Source organism: Lipotes vexillifer, unplaced genomic scaffold (genome assembly GCF_000442215.2).
Source record: "Lipotes vexillifer unplaced genomic scaffold, Lipotes_vexillifer_v1.1 scaffold404, whole genome shotgun sequence".
NCBI classification, from domain to species: domain Eukaryota; kingdom Metazoa; phylum Chordata; class Mammalia; order Artiodactyla; family Lipotidae; genus Lipotes; species Lipotes vexillifer.
Window position 1 is genome coordinate 688,521 of NW_006777380.1, and position 11,437 is coordinate 699,957.

At 36.4% G+C, this 11,437-nt stretch overlaps 1 protein-coding gene across 1 annotated transcript in view; it reads right to left on the reverse strand.

The window, feature by feature from the left end:
• The window catches only part of ATP10D (ATPase phospholipid transporting 10D (putative)), an 83,647-nt gene that overhangs the window by 69,655 nt on the left and 2,555 nt on the right, over window positions 1-11,437 (reverse strand). The window contains exons 2-3 of the mRNA XM_007450972.1: window positions 11,156-11,350; window positions 658-862 (exon numbers count right to left, since the gene is read on the reverse strand). Of these exons, the coding sequence (XP_007451034.1) occupies window positions 658-862; window positions 11,156-11,350 (400 nt within the window). The remainder of the gene's footprint in view (window positions 1-657; window positions 863-11,155; window positions 11,351-11,437) is intronic.

Consider the following 11,437-nt stretch of genomic DNA (forward strand, 5'->3'; position numbering starts at 1 on the left):
AAATTAAAATATGCTAAATATCAATATGTCACAAAATTCTCTAATAGATCAAATATCATCATTTCCATTTTAAGATAAAGAAACTGAGGCATAAAGTGGTTAAGTAACACAGCAGTTAAACGGCAGAGCTGGGATTCATTCAAACTCGTGTTAATATAACTTCAAAGGTCTTGTTTACCTCACCACAGCATGGTGAAGGGTCAGAGCTCTGTGGCATGAAAAGTTACAAATTTCTTAAAAGGCCTTGGTATATAAGTAATTACAGATTTTAGGAAAAATGACCGATTGATACCTCCAGCTTCAATCAGACATAACATATAAAAATCTAAGTTTAAGAAAAATAAGTTAGAAGTTGATCGTTTCTACTGCAAAAGAATTTTCCAAATTGCAAAATTTGCTGGGTTTCTTAAATTCAATTCCCAGAAATATATGATTGTCAGACTGAAACGTCTGAACTCTGAAGTCATTAAACCCTATTATCTATAAAATATAGCACACCTCTACTGATATCTGGAACTGGATTAAGCTCTCTAGAATTCCATTTTGTAAAGGTAAAAATGAGTTTAAAAAGTCTCTTTATCTGTACATGTGAAAATAAGCTCAGATATCTTCTGAAAAGAAAATGTTTATGTCACCAATGGAGAACACATTATTTACCTGCTCTGTGTACCCCCGAACCACCTGTCTCTGTTTTAAATTGCTCTCTCCATCAAGACCAGAAGTCTCAATGTGACAGATTCCATCTGGATCAGTGGAAAAGAGTAAAACCATATCTGCAGGAATAACCTCGTTACAGGAAAGGCGAATAAAGTCCCCAACAGTAACATCTTTCCAGCATCTGTCGACATATTTTTTCTCTTTCCTAAAATAGAAAAAAAAAAAAGTTTAAAAAGAATCTCAAGCCAAAAACACACATAATAGTTTTTTTTTTTAATTTTAGTATATAATTTAAAGTGTTAGGGTGAATTTTAATCTGTTAAATGCTAAAAGGGGAAGCCAGAGGATTGGTAAAACTTAAATTCCGCAACTTGCTTCACCTGAAAATTTAGTCACTGAGCTGCCAAAACATCAATTCTCTTTTCCTGTGAGATTTTGAACCACTACGCCATTTGAGTAGTTCTTGAATAAAATTAAAATTAACATTGGATGGGTTTATTCATATACGAAGCAATTCCCGCATGCTATCCTGTGGTCAGGTATCAAGGATCTAAAAGTGCCCAAGACACATTATCTGCTCTCAAGAGAGCTTCCTATCTGGCAGATAGGATGGAGAAATTAAAGAAAACCCAAAAGAAATGAAATAAATACCCAGACACAACACTTTAAAAATCATTATACCACCAGATTAACACCCCTAATTATCATTTAATTGAAATACTGGTTAAAGTAGTCCTGTGTTGACTGCAGTTGATCCCTAGAAAGGAGAATGCCAAATTTTAACTCTTTTCAAAAGTGTAGTTTTCCCAATCTATATATTCAATTCTTTTTAAAGGAAAGGCACATGAACTGAGGTTGACTTGCCATAAATGCCCTGATTTACGTTAAAGTTTTTGCCAAACTTCTCATGCCTTTTCATACCAATGGCATGAATTAAGTTCCACAAAGCACTGTCCTTAGAGAAGAATTAGGACATTTGTAGCATAGACTATTATATAACTAGTTAAGCAGCATTTCACACACAATACTGCCAACAAACGTTAGGAAGGTCTGTCTCATCCCCCTATCACCTCCCAAATATCTGCAAAGAACTAGTATTTGTCATAAAAATGCACTTATTTTATAAGTAAAGATTTATTTTCTATTATATTTTTGGAGTTCAATATTCAAATTCATTGTTGAAGAAGCCTGGGAGATAGTTATATTCTAAGCTATACGACCTACATATTAAAAATGCATCATATTAAATAGAAATGCTACCTTAAGCCAATACTTGTATAACTTCTGCTATACAGAATTACATTGGTTATTTCAAGAAATACTTAGCTCAAAGGGCTACCTAAGAAGAACATTTTCAGGACATATTCTCCCAAAATATCTTATGTACCAGGTTGACTCCAACTAAAAGAATTCCTTATTTACCTAAAGAGTTTGTTAGTTTATCAAGAAAGGTAAATCAATGGTTTGTTTTAACAATTTTTTTCTAGTATACAACAGTTTACTCTTCCATGGCGGGAAGTAACAGAGAGAAGACAAAAAAGGTAGGCAGGAGTCATATATATATATATATTAACATCTTTATTGGAGTATAATTGCTTTACAATAGTGTGTTAGTTTCTGCTTTATAACAAAGTGAATCAGCTATACGTATACATATATCCCCATATCTCCTCCCTCTTGCGTCTCCCTCCCACCCTCCCTATCCCACCCCTCTAGGTGGTCACAAAGCACGGAGCTGGTCCCCCTGTGCTATGCAGCTGCTTCCCACTAGCTATCTATTTTACGTTTGGTAGTGTATATATGTCCATGCCACTCTCACTTCGCCCCAGCTTACCCTTCCCCCTCCCTGTGTCCTCAAGTCTATTCTCTGCGTCTTCATTCCTGTCCTGCCCCTAGGTTCTTCATAACATTTTTTTTTTTAGATTCCATATATATGCGTTAGCATACAGTATTTGTTTTTCTCTTTCTGACTTACTTCACTCTTTATGACAGACTCTAGGTCCATCCACCTCACTACAAATAACTCAATTTCGTTTCTTTCTATGGCTGAGTAATAGTCCATTGTATATATGTGCCACATCTTCTTTATCCATTCATCTGTCGATGGACACTTAGGTTGCTTCCATGTCTCGGCTATTGTAAATAGAGTTGCAATGAACATTGTGGTACATGACTCTTTTTGAATTATGGTTTTCTCAGGGTATATGCCCAGTAATGGGATTGCTGGGTTGTATGGTAGTTCTATTTTTAGTTTTTTAAGGAACCCAGGAGTCATATTTTGAAGGTTCAGTCTTCCTGCCATTCCTAGGAGTAGGGATTTCATTCCATAGAAAATGGATATTCACTGAAGGTTCACAGAAGGATGTGATTCTATTTCTACCTGCTAACTCCTGCTACAGAGTAACGGATGAATTGTTGGGTGGCAGGCTGGTTAGAAAGAGGAATGGCAAGGAACCAATGGAAAGTTATTGAAATAATTCAGGGCAGGGATAAAGATGGTTAGAATTAAGGCAGCAAAAAGGATGGATGAAAGGAGATTAAGTCAAGACATATTTGGTTACTAGAGACAAGTATTCTGACTTATTACATGCAAAGTTATCAAGGGTGACACTACAGTATCTAACTTGTATGGTGAGTGGGGCCTTTCACCATGTCCCAGATTTTAGAAGCAACTGATTGCATCATGGTGAAGATAATAAATTTGGTTTGGAAAGTTTTTATTTGAAGTGAGATATAAAATTGAAGAGGTCCAGCATTTTGATGGTTTTGATCAGAAGTTCATGAGTAGAAATATAAACTTGCAAGTCCTAGGTACATAAAGGGCAGCTGACACAAGGTAACGACCCAAGAGGAAATGTCGGAGAAATCAAAAAAGAAGGAAATTTCAAAAACGGAGCCATCATAGTAACAAAAGCCACAAAGGGGTCATGCCCGTGATATGTGGTTATTACAATGTCTGCTATCAAGTTGATAGCATGAAACTGTTGATGTGGAGAGTGAAGACGAAAGTGAGACCTCCAGTGAATTAAGGCATAATTGGAAGTTGAAGAGGCAGAATATTTCATGAAGTTTAGCCCTGAAAGGAATAAAGGGTGAAAGCAGCCACTGCAAGGGAAGGGAAGGCAAAGGACAGTAAGGATGAAAGAACTGGGCATGCACATAGCATGCAGGGAAGAAGCCCATGGAGGAGGCAAGGTAGAAGACAGGCCAGAGTTGGAGGGTGCTGTATGAGGTTATGGAGAAGTAACAGGAACGGAATTAAGAACGCAGACGAAAGAATTACTATTACAAGGCAGGGAGTCACCTTTTCACGTAAAGTCAGAAGAAAGTAGGTGAAGATGTAGGTGATGTAAGAAAGAACTGAAGTACCTAATTCATGCTTAATGACCTCTACTTTTTCTGTGAAGAAAGCTATAAGAAAATTTGCCGAGAATTTGTAAAAGTAGGGAGACAAGACAGATTTGATATTAGGGTTAAGGATTTTATTTTTCTTTCAAACATAAGAAACAGAATTCCTCTAAGGGACAAGTTTATTTACTCTACACTGGAACAAAATTCAAATGAGGTCAATTTTACAATTAAATTAACTTTTTCCCATTTGGAGTCCATACTAGGATTTTTTTTTAAGTAGCTAATTTTCCCAATAGGTAGGTAGCCAGTTCAGGTCAATTAAACACATACTGATCTTAATTTATGTGAGTTACCATATCAGGTGCTAAGAATACAAAAGTGATTAAGATATGGTGATCTCCCTATGGAAGCTATGGTCAAAATTTGAAAAAGTGACACAAACAGCAATTTTATAAGAGAGGTATGCACAGGTTATTATGGAAGCAAACAGTTGGGGCATTTAGCTCTGGAGGAGGTGAGCCTTGCAGGATGATCTAGAGTGAGTCAGGTGAAGAAAGGTGGGACAGTGTATCAGTCAGAGTGAGAGTGGGGGCACAATGCCATAGGGCATGGGAGAGCATGATGTTTGAAACTACAAGCTAAGTGACAAATGCTCATTGCCAATTTTAACTAGCTTTGAGAATTTTTAATTGTGGTAGACTCAACATGAGGTTATATTTCCTTCTCGGATATAGAATAAAAGTAGTAAAAGAACTTTCTCCTTCTCCCACAGCCTAAATGTACAACTAGAATTTCTTGTATCTACTTGGTTATTTGTGCTTCTGCAATTACTCTCACTGGTCGGGATATAGCACTTATAATCCATTCTGCAGGCAAACTTCTAGACCCATTTTGCTTCCTTAAGAATTCAATGTCACATAGCTTTTATGTCAATACACAATCACTGGGGAAAGTTGGGAAGAATACACTGGACTATTAATAGTGATTCCACTGGGGTGGAGGTTGGAAGGAGAGAGGTGGAAAGACAGAAAACGTGGACTTCTACTCCCTACTTTAACAAATTGAAAGAGAGAAAGAGTGGGATTATGAATGAGTTTTTCTTTTTGATGTTCTTTAGTATTTTTCCAATAAAACACTAAAAACAGTTTATAAAACACAAATACTGAATAATCATTGGACACAAGATCAGCTAAGATTTACTGGATGCTTTATATTCATCAATTCATTTAATTTTTATAACAGTGTTATGTGGGTGGTACAATGAATGCACTATGCCCCACTCCCCCACCTCTTAGAAATGAAAAAAACTGACTTTGACAGGTTAAGTCACTAGCTCCAGGTCACACAGTTCCTAGTATTCCTGGGATTTGAAACAAGGCAGGTAGCTCCAGAGTCCATCTCTCAAATACTAGACTTTACTCCCATCTATAGTAACCTACCAATGACCACCAAACAAAACACGGTTTAATTGTGTATTAGAAAGTGAATTTCAAGAACCACTGCTTTGGAAAATGTCACACATCGATAAGGTTAATATCTTAGGAGGCCACTGATATTAAGTCTCATTTCAAGAATCATGAAATTCTATGAATTTATGAGATAATTCTAAAATATTAACATTAGCTAGTATTTTTAAATTCCTAACACCAACAATATGGTGATTTTTAAAGATCAGAAAACAGTATAAGTTTCTGGAGGGCAGGCATTTTATCTGTATTTTGTTTAAACCTCCAAATCTCTCAGTGCCTACAACACAGTAGGCACTTAAATTTGCTGGATGATTAATAGTTTTATTTTCAGCACACTTCTATTATCCTTGAAGCAAACCTTAAAACCTTACAAATGGCTACCATTTTAAAGGCAGGTTTTGGATAACAGTTCAACCTTAAGTCAGGTTTTGGATAACAGTTCATTCTAATGTAATTGCGGTGTAATAGGGTTTAAATGTTTTTTTTCTATTCTAGCGTTTGTTATTTCCCTATGATGCTTTCCCAAAGAAAATTAAGCACCTTGTGAAAGACCACATATTATTACAAATAAGAACCAAATTATCTGCATAGAAATGTTAATATGCTTCTTCCAGAAGCTTGCAAGATTTAATAGCTGCGTACTTTCAACTTAATTTTACTGAGAAATAATTTGTCCTCTAAAGTAATTTCTTTGTATTTAATAGGAATTTAAGTTAGTACATTAACTTAAATCAACAAGACATGGTCTTAGAGCCCACGTTTATTTCTTTATATCCTTATAATTTGTTCCAAGAACAAGGGAGGAGGGGTCAGAATGTAAGCATTATTTCTTCTACACCAAACAAAAGCAAATTACATAGAATATAATAAAAAGACATAAAGAGCTACCCAATTCTATTATGAAATGCAATCATAAAGTGCTATCTTGGACTAGACCTTAAACAATTGAAAAGAATATTGCATCTCATATTTATGTTTATATGCAAATCATCTAAAACAGATCCAAACTATGTCTAAAGGGACCCGTGAGAAAAAAATTATACCAGGTTTCCCATTAGGAAATTTTAGTATTTAGAAAATCATACAATGTTTTAACAAGTTCTCAAATATTAATTAAATGACTTGATCATGTGACAAATTCTAGCTTATAGTCATTATTAACTTATAATAATCATAATAGCTAACCTTTACTTAGCACTTGAAATGGTATTTTATTCATAATGAAGGGAACTGGAGTTTAGCTAGTTTACATAATTTGGCCAAGGCTACACAGCTACTAAGTGAAGGAATCAGGATTCGAACTTTTTAGAATAAGCTAAAAAAGCAAACAAACACACAGTAACAACGCTAAACTAGCACTAAAAATCAGCAATTATTTATGTACAAGAATTGTATTTAAAAATACATATAAGTATTCTTTCCATTTGCTAAATTTGGCATTAGCTGAGCAATCTTAAAATTGGTCAAAATATGGATTTTGTTCATCATATAATTACTGTAAAATCCTATTTCCTACAGCTATTTTTTGAAGGCAGAGACTATATGAACATTTCACCTCTCTATCCCTGGCACATATAAGCATTTAAATGTCATCAAATGATTCACAGCACTGTTTCAGTAAAGTGTTCTATGACTTTAAAATAAAAACCATGAACTATTTTTTCATTTTTTTCTATACATCAAATTTTCTGGTTCCCTTTAGATTAGACATGAGTATAAGAAAAAAAAACTAATTTTTCCTTATTTAAGTACAGTTCACATCATCTTACAAAAGAGAAAAAAGTTATTTTGTTTTCTATAATAGGTCTTTAAAATCAATTTGGGGAAAGCCACTGAAGAATTCTAATAATGGGGCTTCCCTGGTGGCGCAGTGGTTGAGAGTCCGCCTGCCGATGCAGGGGACGCGGGTTCGTGCCCTGGTCCGGGAAGATCCCACATGCCTCGGAGCGGCTGGGCCCGTGAGCCATGGCCGCTGAGCCTGCGCGTCCGGAGCCTGTGCTCCGCAACGGGAGAGGCCAAAACAGTGAGAGGCCTGAAAAAAAAAAAAAAAAAAAAAAAAAAAAAAAAAAAAAAAAGAATTCTAATAATGAACAAAATTCAGAATCCTACAGGTTTTGGCTTAAATATCACTTCTTCATAGAAGTCTTCCCTAACCATTGGCTCATGTAACACTGAAGACAAATGTCCACTATCAGGACAAGGCTTTGAGTTACTGTCCTCCCAAAACAACAACAACAAAATCATGTCGTCTGGCTGAACTCTTGGTCAGTCAAGTGAACTTAAATTTGTTCAGAATATACTTCTGTTTATTATAAAACTAAACTTAGATATCATTTATTCTGACTTGGAAACTAGAATAGAACAGAATCTCTAGTCTGACAAATTTAGAATTAGTGTCTTATGAAAGTTGAGTCTATATCAGAGCACTGAAATCAACCCAAGAAATATGCCAAATGCTCTGAGATCTCAGAATAGTGACAGCATCTGTCCAACGGAGCCTCTGAAGTCTTTCCAAAGGCTAAAACAGGTGCCTACCTTTCGGCTCAAAGCTCAGTCTTTTAGCTCTTCACATTTCCTCCCTTGAGGATTCACGTCAAACTCCTAACTCGTAAAGGACTGATGACTTTGAAATTTCTCTCTGTACCTTTTCCTTCCTTCGAGAACTTCTGTAATATGTGTGCCCTATTTGCCCACTGGGCATTTCCACTTAGATGCCTGTCTTACTATCATTTACAGTTCACTCTATCTGAGATGAATTTAATGCTCCCTGTTTCTATCAGTGGTACTTTTATCCTCCAAAGCAGAAAAAAATCACAAAAGTTCACCAAATTCCACTGGGTTCTTCTTCATAGTATCTCTTCTATGAATCCCCTCCTGTACTTAGCATCTACTCCCAATAGTACCCTGGACTGATTAGTAGAGGCAGATCTATACAGAAGCCATTCCCACGACCTAAGAGGACCAATCCTCCTAAAGCACAACCTTTACCATGTTACTTCTTAATTCAAAAGATGCATTCTCTACCACTAAAGGAAAATATCTGTGATGGTTAATTTTGAGTCAATTTCACTGGGCCACAGGATGCCCAGGTATTTGGTTCAACACTATTTCTAGGTGTGTCTGTGAGTGTTTCTGGAAGAGATTAGTGTTTGAATTGGTGAACTGAGTAAAGCAGATGGCCCTCTGCTTGTGTGGCCAAGCAGTGTGCGTGGGCATCATCCAATCCATTGAGGGCCTGAATAGAACAAAAAGGTGAAGGAAGGTTGAATTCACTCTCTGCCTGACTGACTGAGCTGGGACACTGATCTGCCCTTGAAACTCCTGATTCTCAGGCCTTCAGTCTCGGAATGGAATCTACACCATCGCTCTCTGGCCTTCAAACTACACTGCTGGCCTTCCTGGGACTCCAGCTTGCAGATGGAAGATAGTGGGACTCTTAGCCTCCACAATCCCATGAGCTAATTCCTTAAAATAAATCTTATTCCTATTGATTCTGTTTCTCTGGAGAACTCTTTTACTCAATGTCTAAGCAGTATCCTGGTCATGGAGTGTCTCCAACAGTAGGCTTCAAATTCCCTCTCTAACTTTTGATTTCTGATTACTGCCCCTTTACTTGGTTAATCCCCTCAGGCCAAGTTAACACACTCACTATCCTCAGAATATTCCATAAGCTTTCCAAACTCTGAAATGAAAACAAGTAACACTAAACCCTTACTTGTAAAGCAGTTAACATATTCAGAATTTCACAAATCTATTCCTAATGATGACTTTTTAAGAAGTAGATACATTTCTCATGAAAGGGAACTCCACAGAATTAACATTATAAATGTTGTAATTTATTTTCATAAAAGCCACCCAAATAAGGACTTAAATATATTCCTTCTTGAAAAGGGAGCCCTCCTACACTGTGGGTGGGAATGTAAATTGGTGCAGCCACTATGGAAAACAGTATGGAGGTTCCTTAAAAAACTAAAGATAGAGCTACCATATGATCCAGCAATCCTACTCCTGGGTGTATATCCAGAAAAAAAAAACATAATTTGAAAAGATACATGCATCCCAATGTTCATAGCAGCACTATTTACAATAGTCAAGACATGGAAACAACCTTAGGTGTCCATCGACAGATGAATGGATAATGAAGGTAAAGTACACACACACACACACACACACACACACACACACACAGGAATACTATTCAGTCATAAAAAAATGAAATAATGCCATTTACAGCAACATGGATGCAACTAGAAATCATACTAAGCGAAGTAAGTCAGAAAGAGACAAATACTATATGATATCACTTATATGTGGAATCTAAAATATGACACAAATCAACTTATCTATGAAACAAACAGACTCACAGACATAGAGAACAGACTTGTGGTTGCCAAGGGGGAGGGCAGTGAGGGAGGATGGATTGGGAGTTTGAGATAAGCAGATGCAAACTATTATATACAGAATGGATAGACAATAAGGTCCTACTGTATAGCACAGGGAACTATATTCAGTACCCTGTAATAAATCATCATGGAAAAGAATATAAAAAAGAATGTATATACATATAACTGAATCACTTTGCTGCACAGCAGAAATTAACAACATTGTAAATCAACTATACTTCAGTAAAATAAATTTTAAAATATATTCCTCCTCTTTGATCTAGTAATTCTATTTCTAATTATAATGCTGAAATAATCATAGATCTTCAACACTTTTGTATAAGAGTACTCACTGAAACATACATTCTCAGAATTATATAAATATGGGAAATGTTAAATTACCTTAGAGTCATGTTATAGACAATGCAGCTGTTAAAAGTACTTTCTTGAAGGTTAAAGACATCGGAAATATTTATGGTGTAATATTAGGCTAAAAGAATTAGAATAAAATATATGTAGCACAATCCCAATTTTGTAAACCGTCCCCCATGGGTTTACCCCTACCACAATATGCACATGACTTGAAGGAATACATCCCAGCGTGATAAATAACTGTCTCCGGACACTAGCATTGTAGCATTTGTAAATGTAGTCATTAATAAACAGCAGAGTTCAAAATTCACCTTAATGGACTTTATTCTTGGCTTTCTATTTCATAAATACTGGAAATACAAGTCTCCAACAGAGCAAATGTGCTTCTGAAAAGACCTCCTATTATGAATGCCCTCTGTTGTTGCCGCAACAGGAAGGGTTTTATAGGCTGCTGGCTTTGTGCACAAAAAAGAACACACTTCTCCATTTCTCACAATTCCTTTCCTCCACAGGAAGCTCATCTTCTCTTTTTTCATATCGCATGTTGTTTTTCCCTATTCATTCATGTTTTTCATATCCCATCCTCTCTTCATCCCAAATTGTAACATCTAGGATTAAAAACTAACTGCTTGCTTTGCTTTCCTTCTTGTGGTTTGAAGTTTAATCTTTTCAGTCCCACTTATGCCTAAATTACAGAAGCTCTTGCTTTATCAACTCCCGGGGTGACAATGGCTTACACATTATTGTTTTCCTATGATGCCTGAATTTAATTCCCTGTAGGACCTGAATAAATATTAGTTGAAAACATGCCCCCCCTCCGCCCCGGCAAAGTGTCCTAGTCACACCTAAGGGGGAAAAAGTAACATTCTGCATGTTTCTAAATGATGCCTATGTATTCCCCAGCACAGCTCCTGTTATACTTACCTACTGTAAACTTTAGTTACTAAGTTGTTGATCTGTTTGTCAAGTTTGTATTTTCGGTAATCTTCCAAGCCATCTTTAATTGCAATAATTGCAAGGACAGCCACCAGAGGCAGCATCGTAATTTCCTTTTGGAAGGCTTCTACCAAAGGCACCCAGTTCAGGACAACTAGAAACAGGAAATATAAATTGGCGACTCTGCAACCCAAACACACACAAGGAGGTATTAACATATCATGTAAAAGCCTGCAGCAAAAGAGGCAAAAGACCTGACGGTGTTTCCCT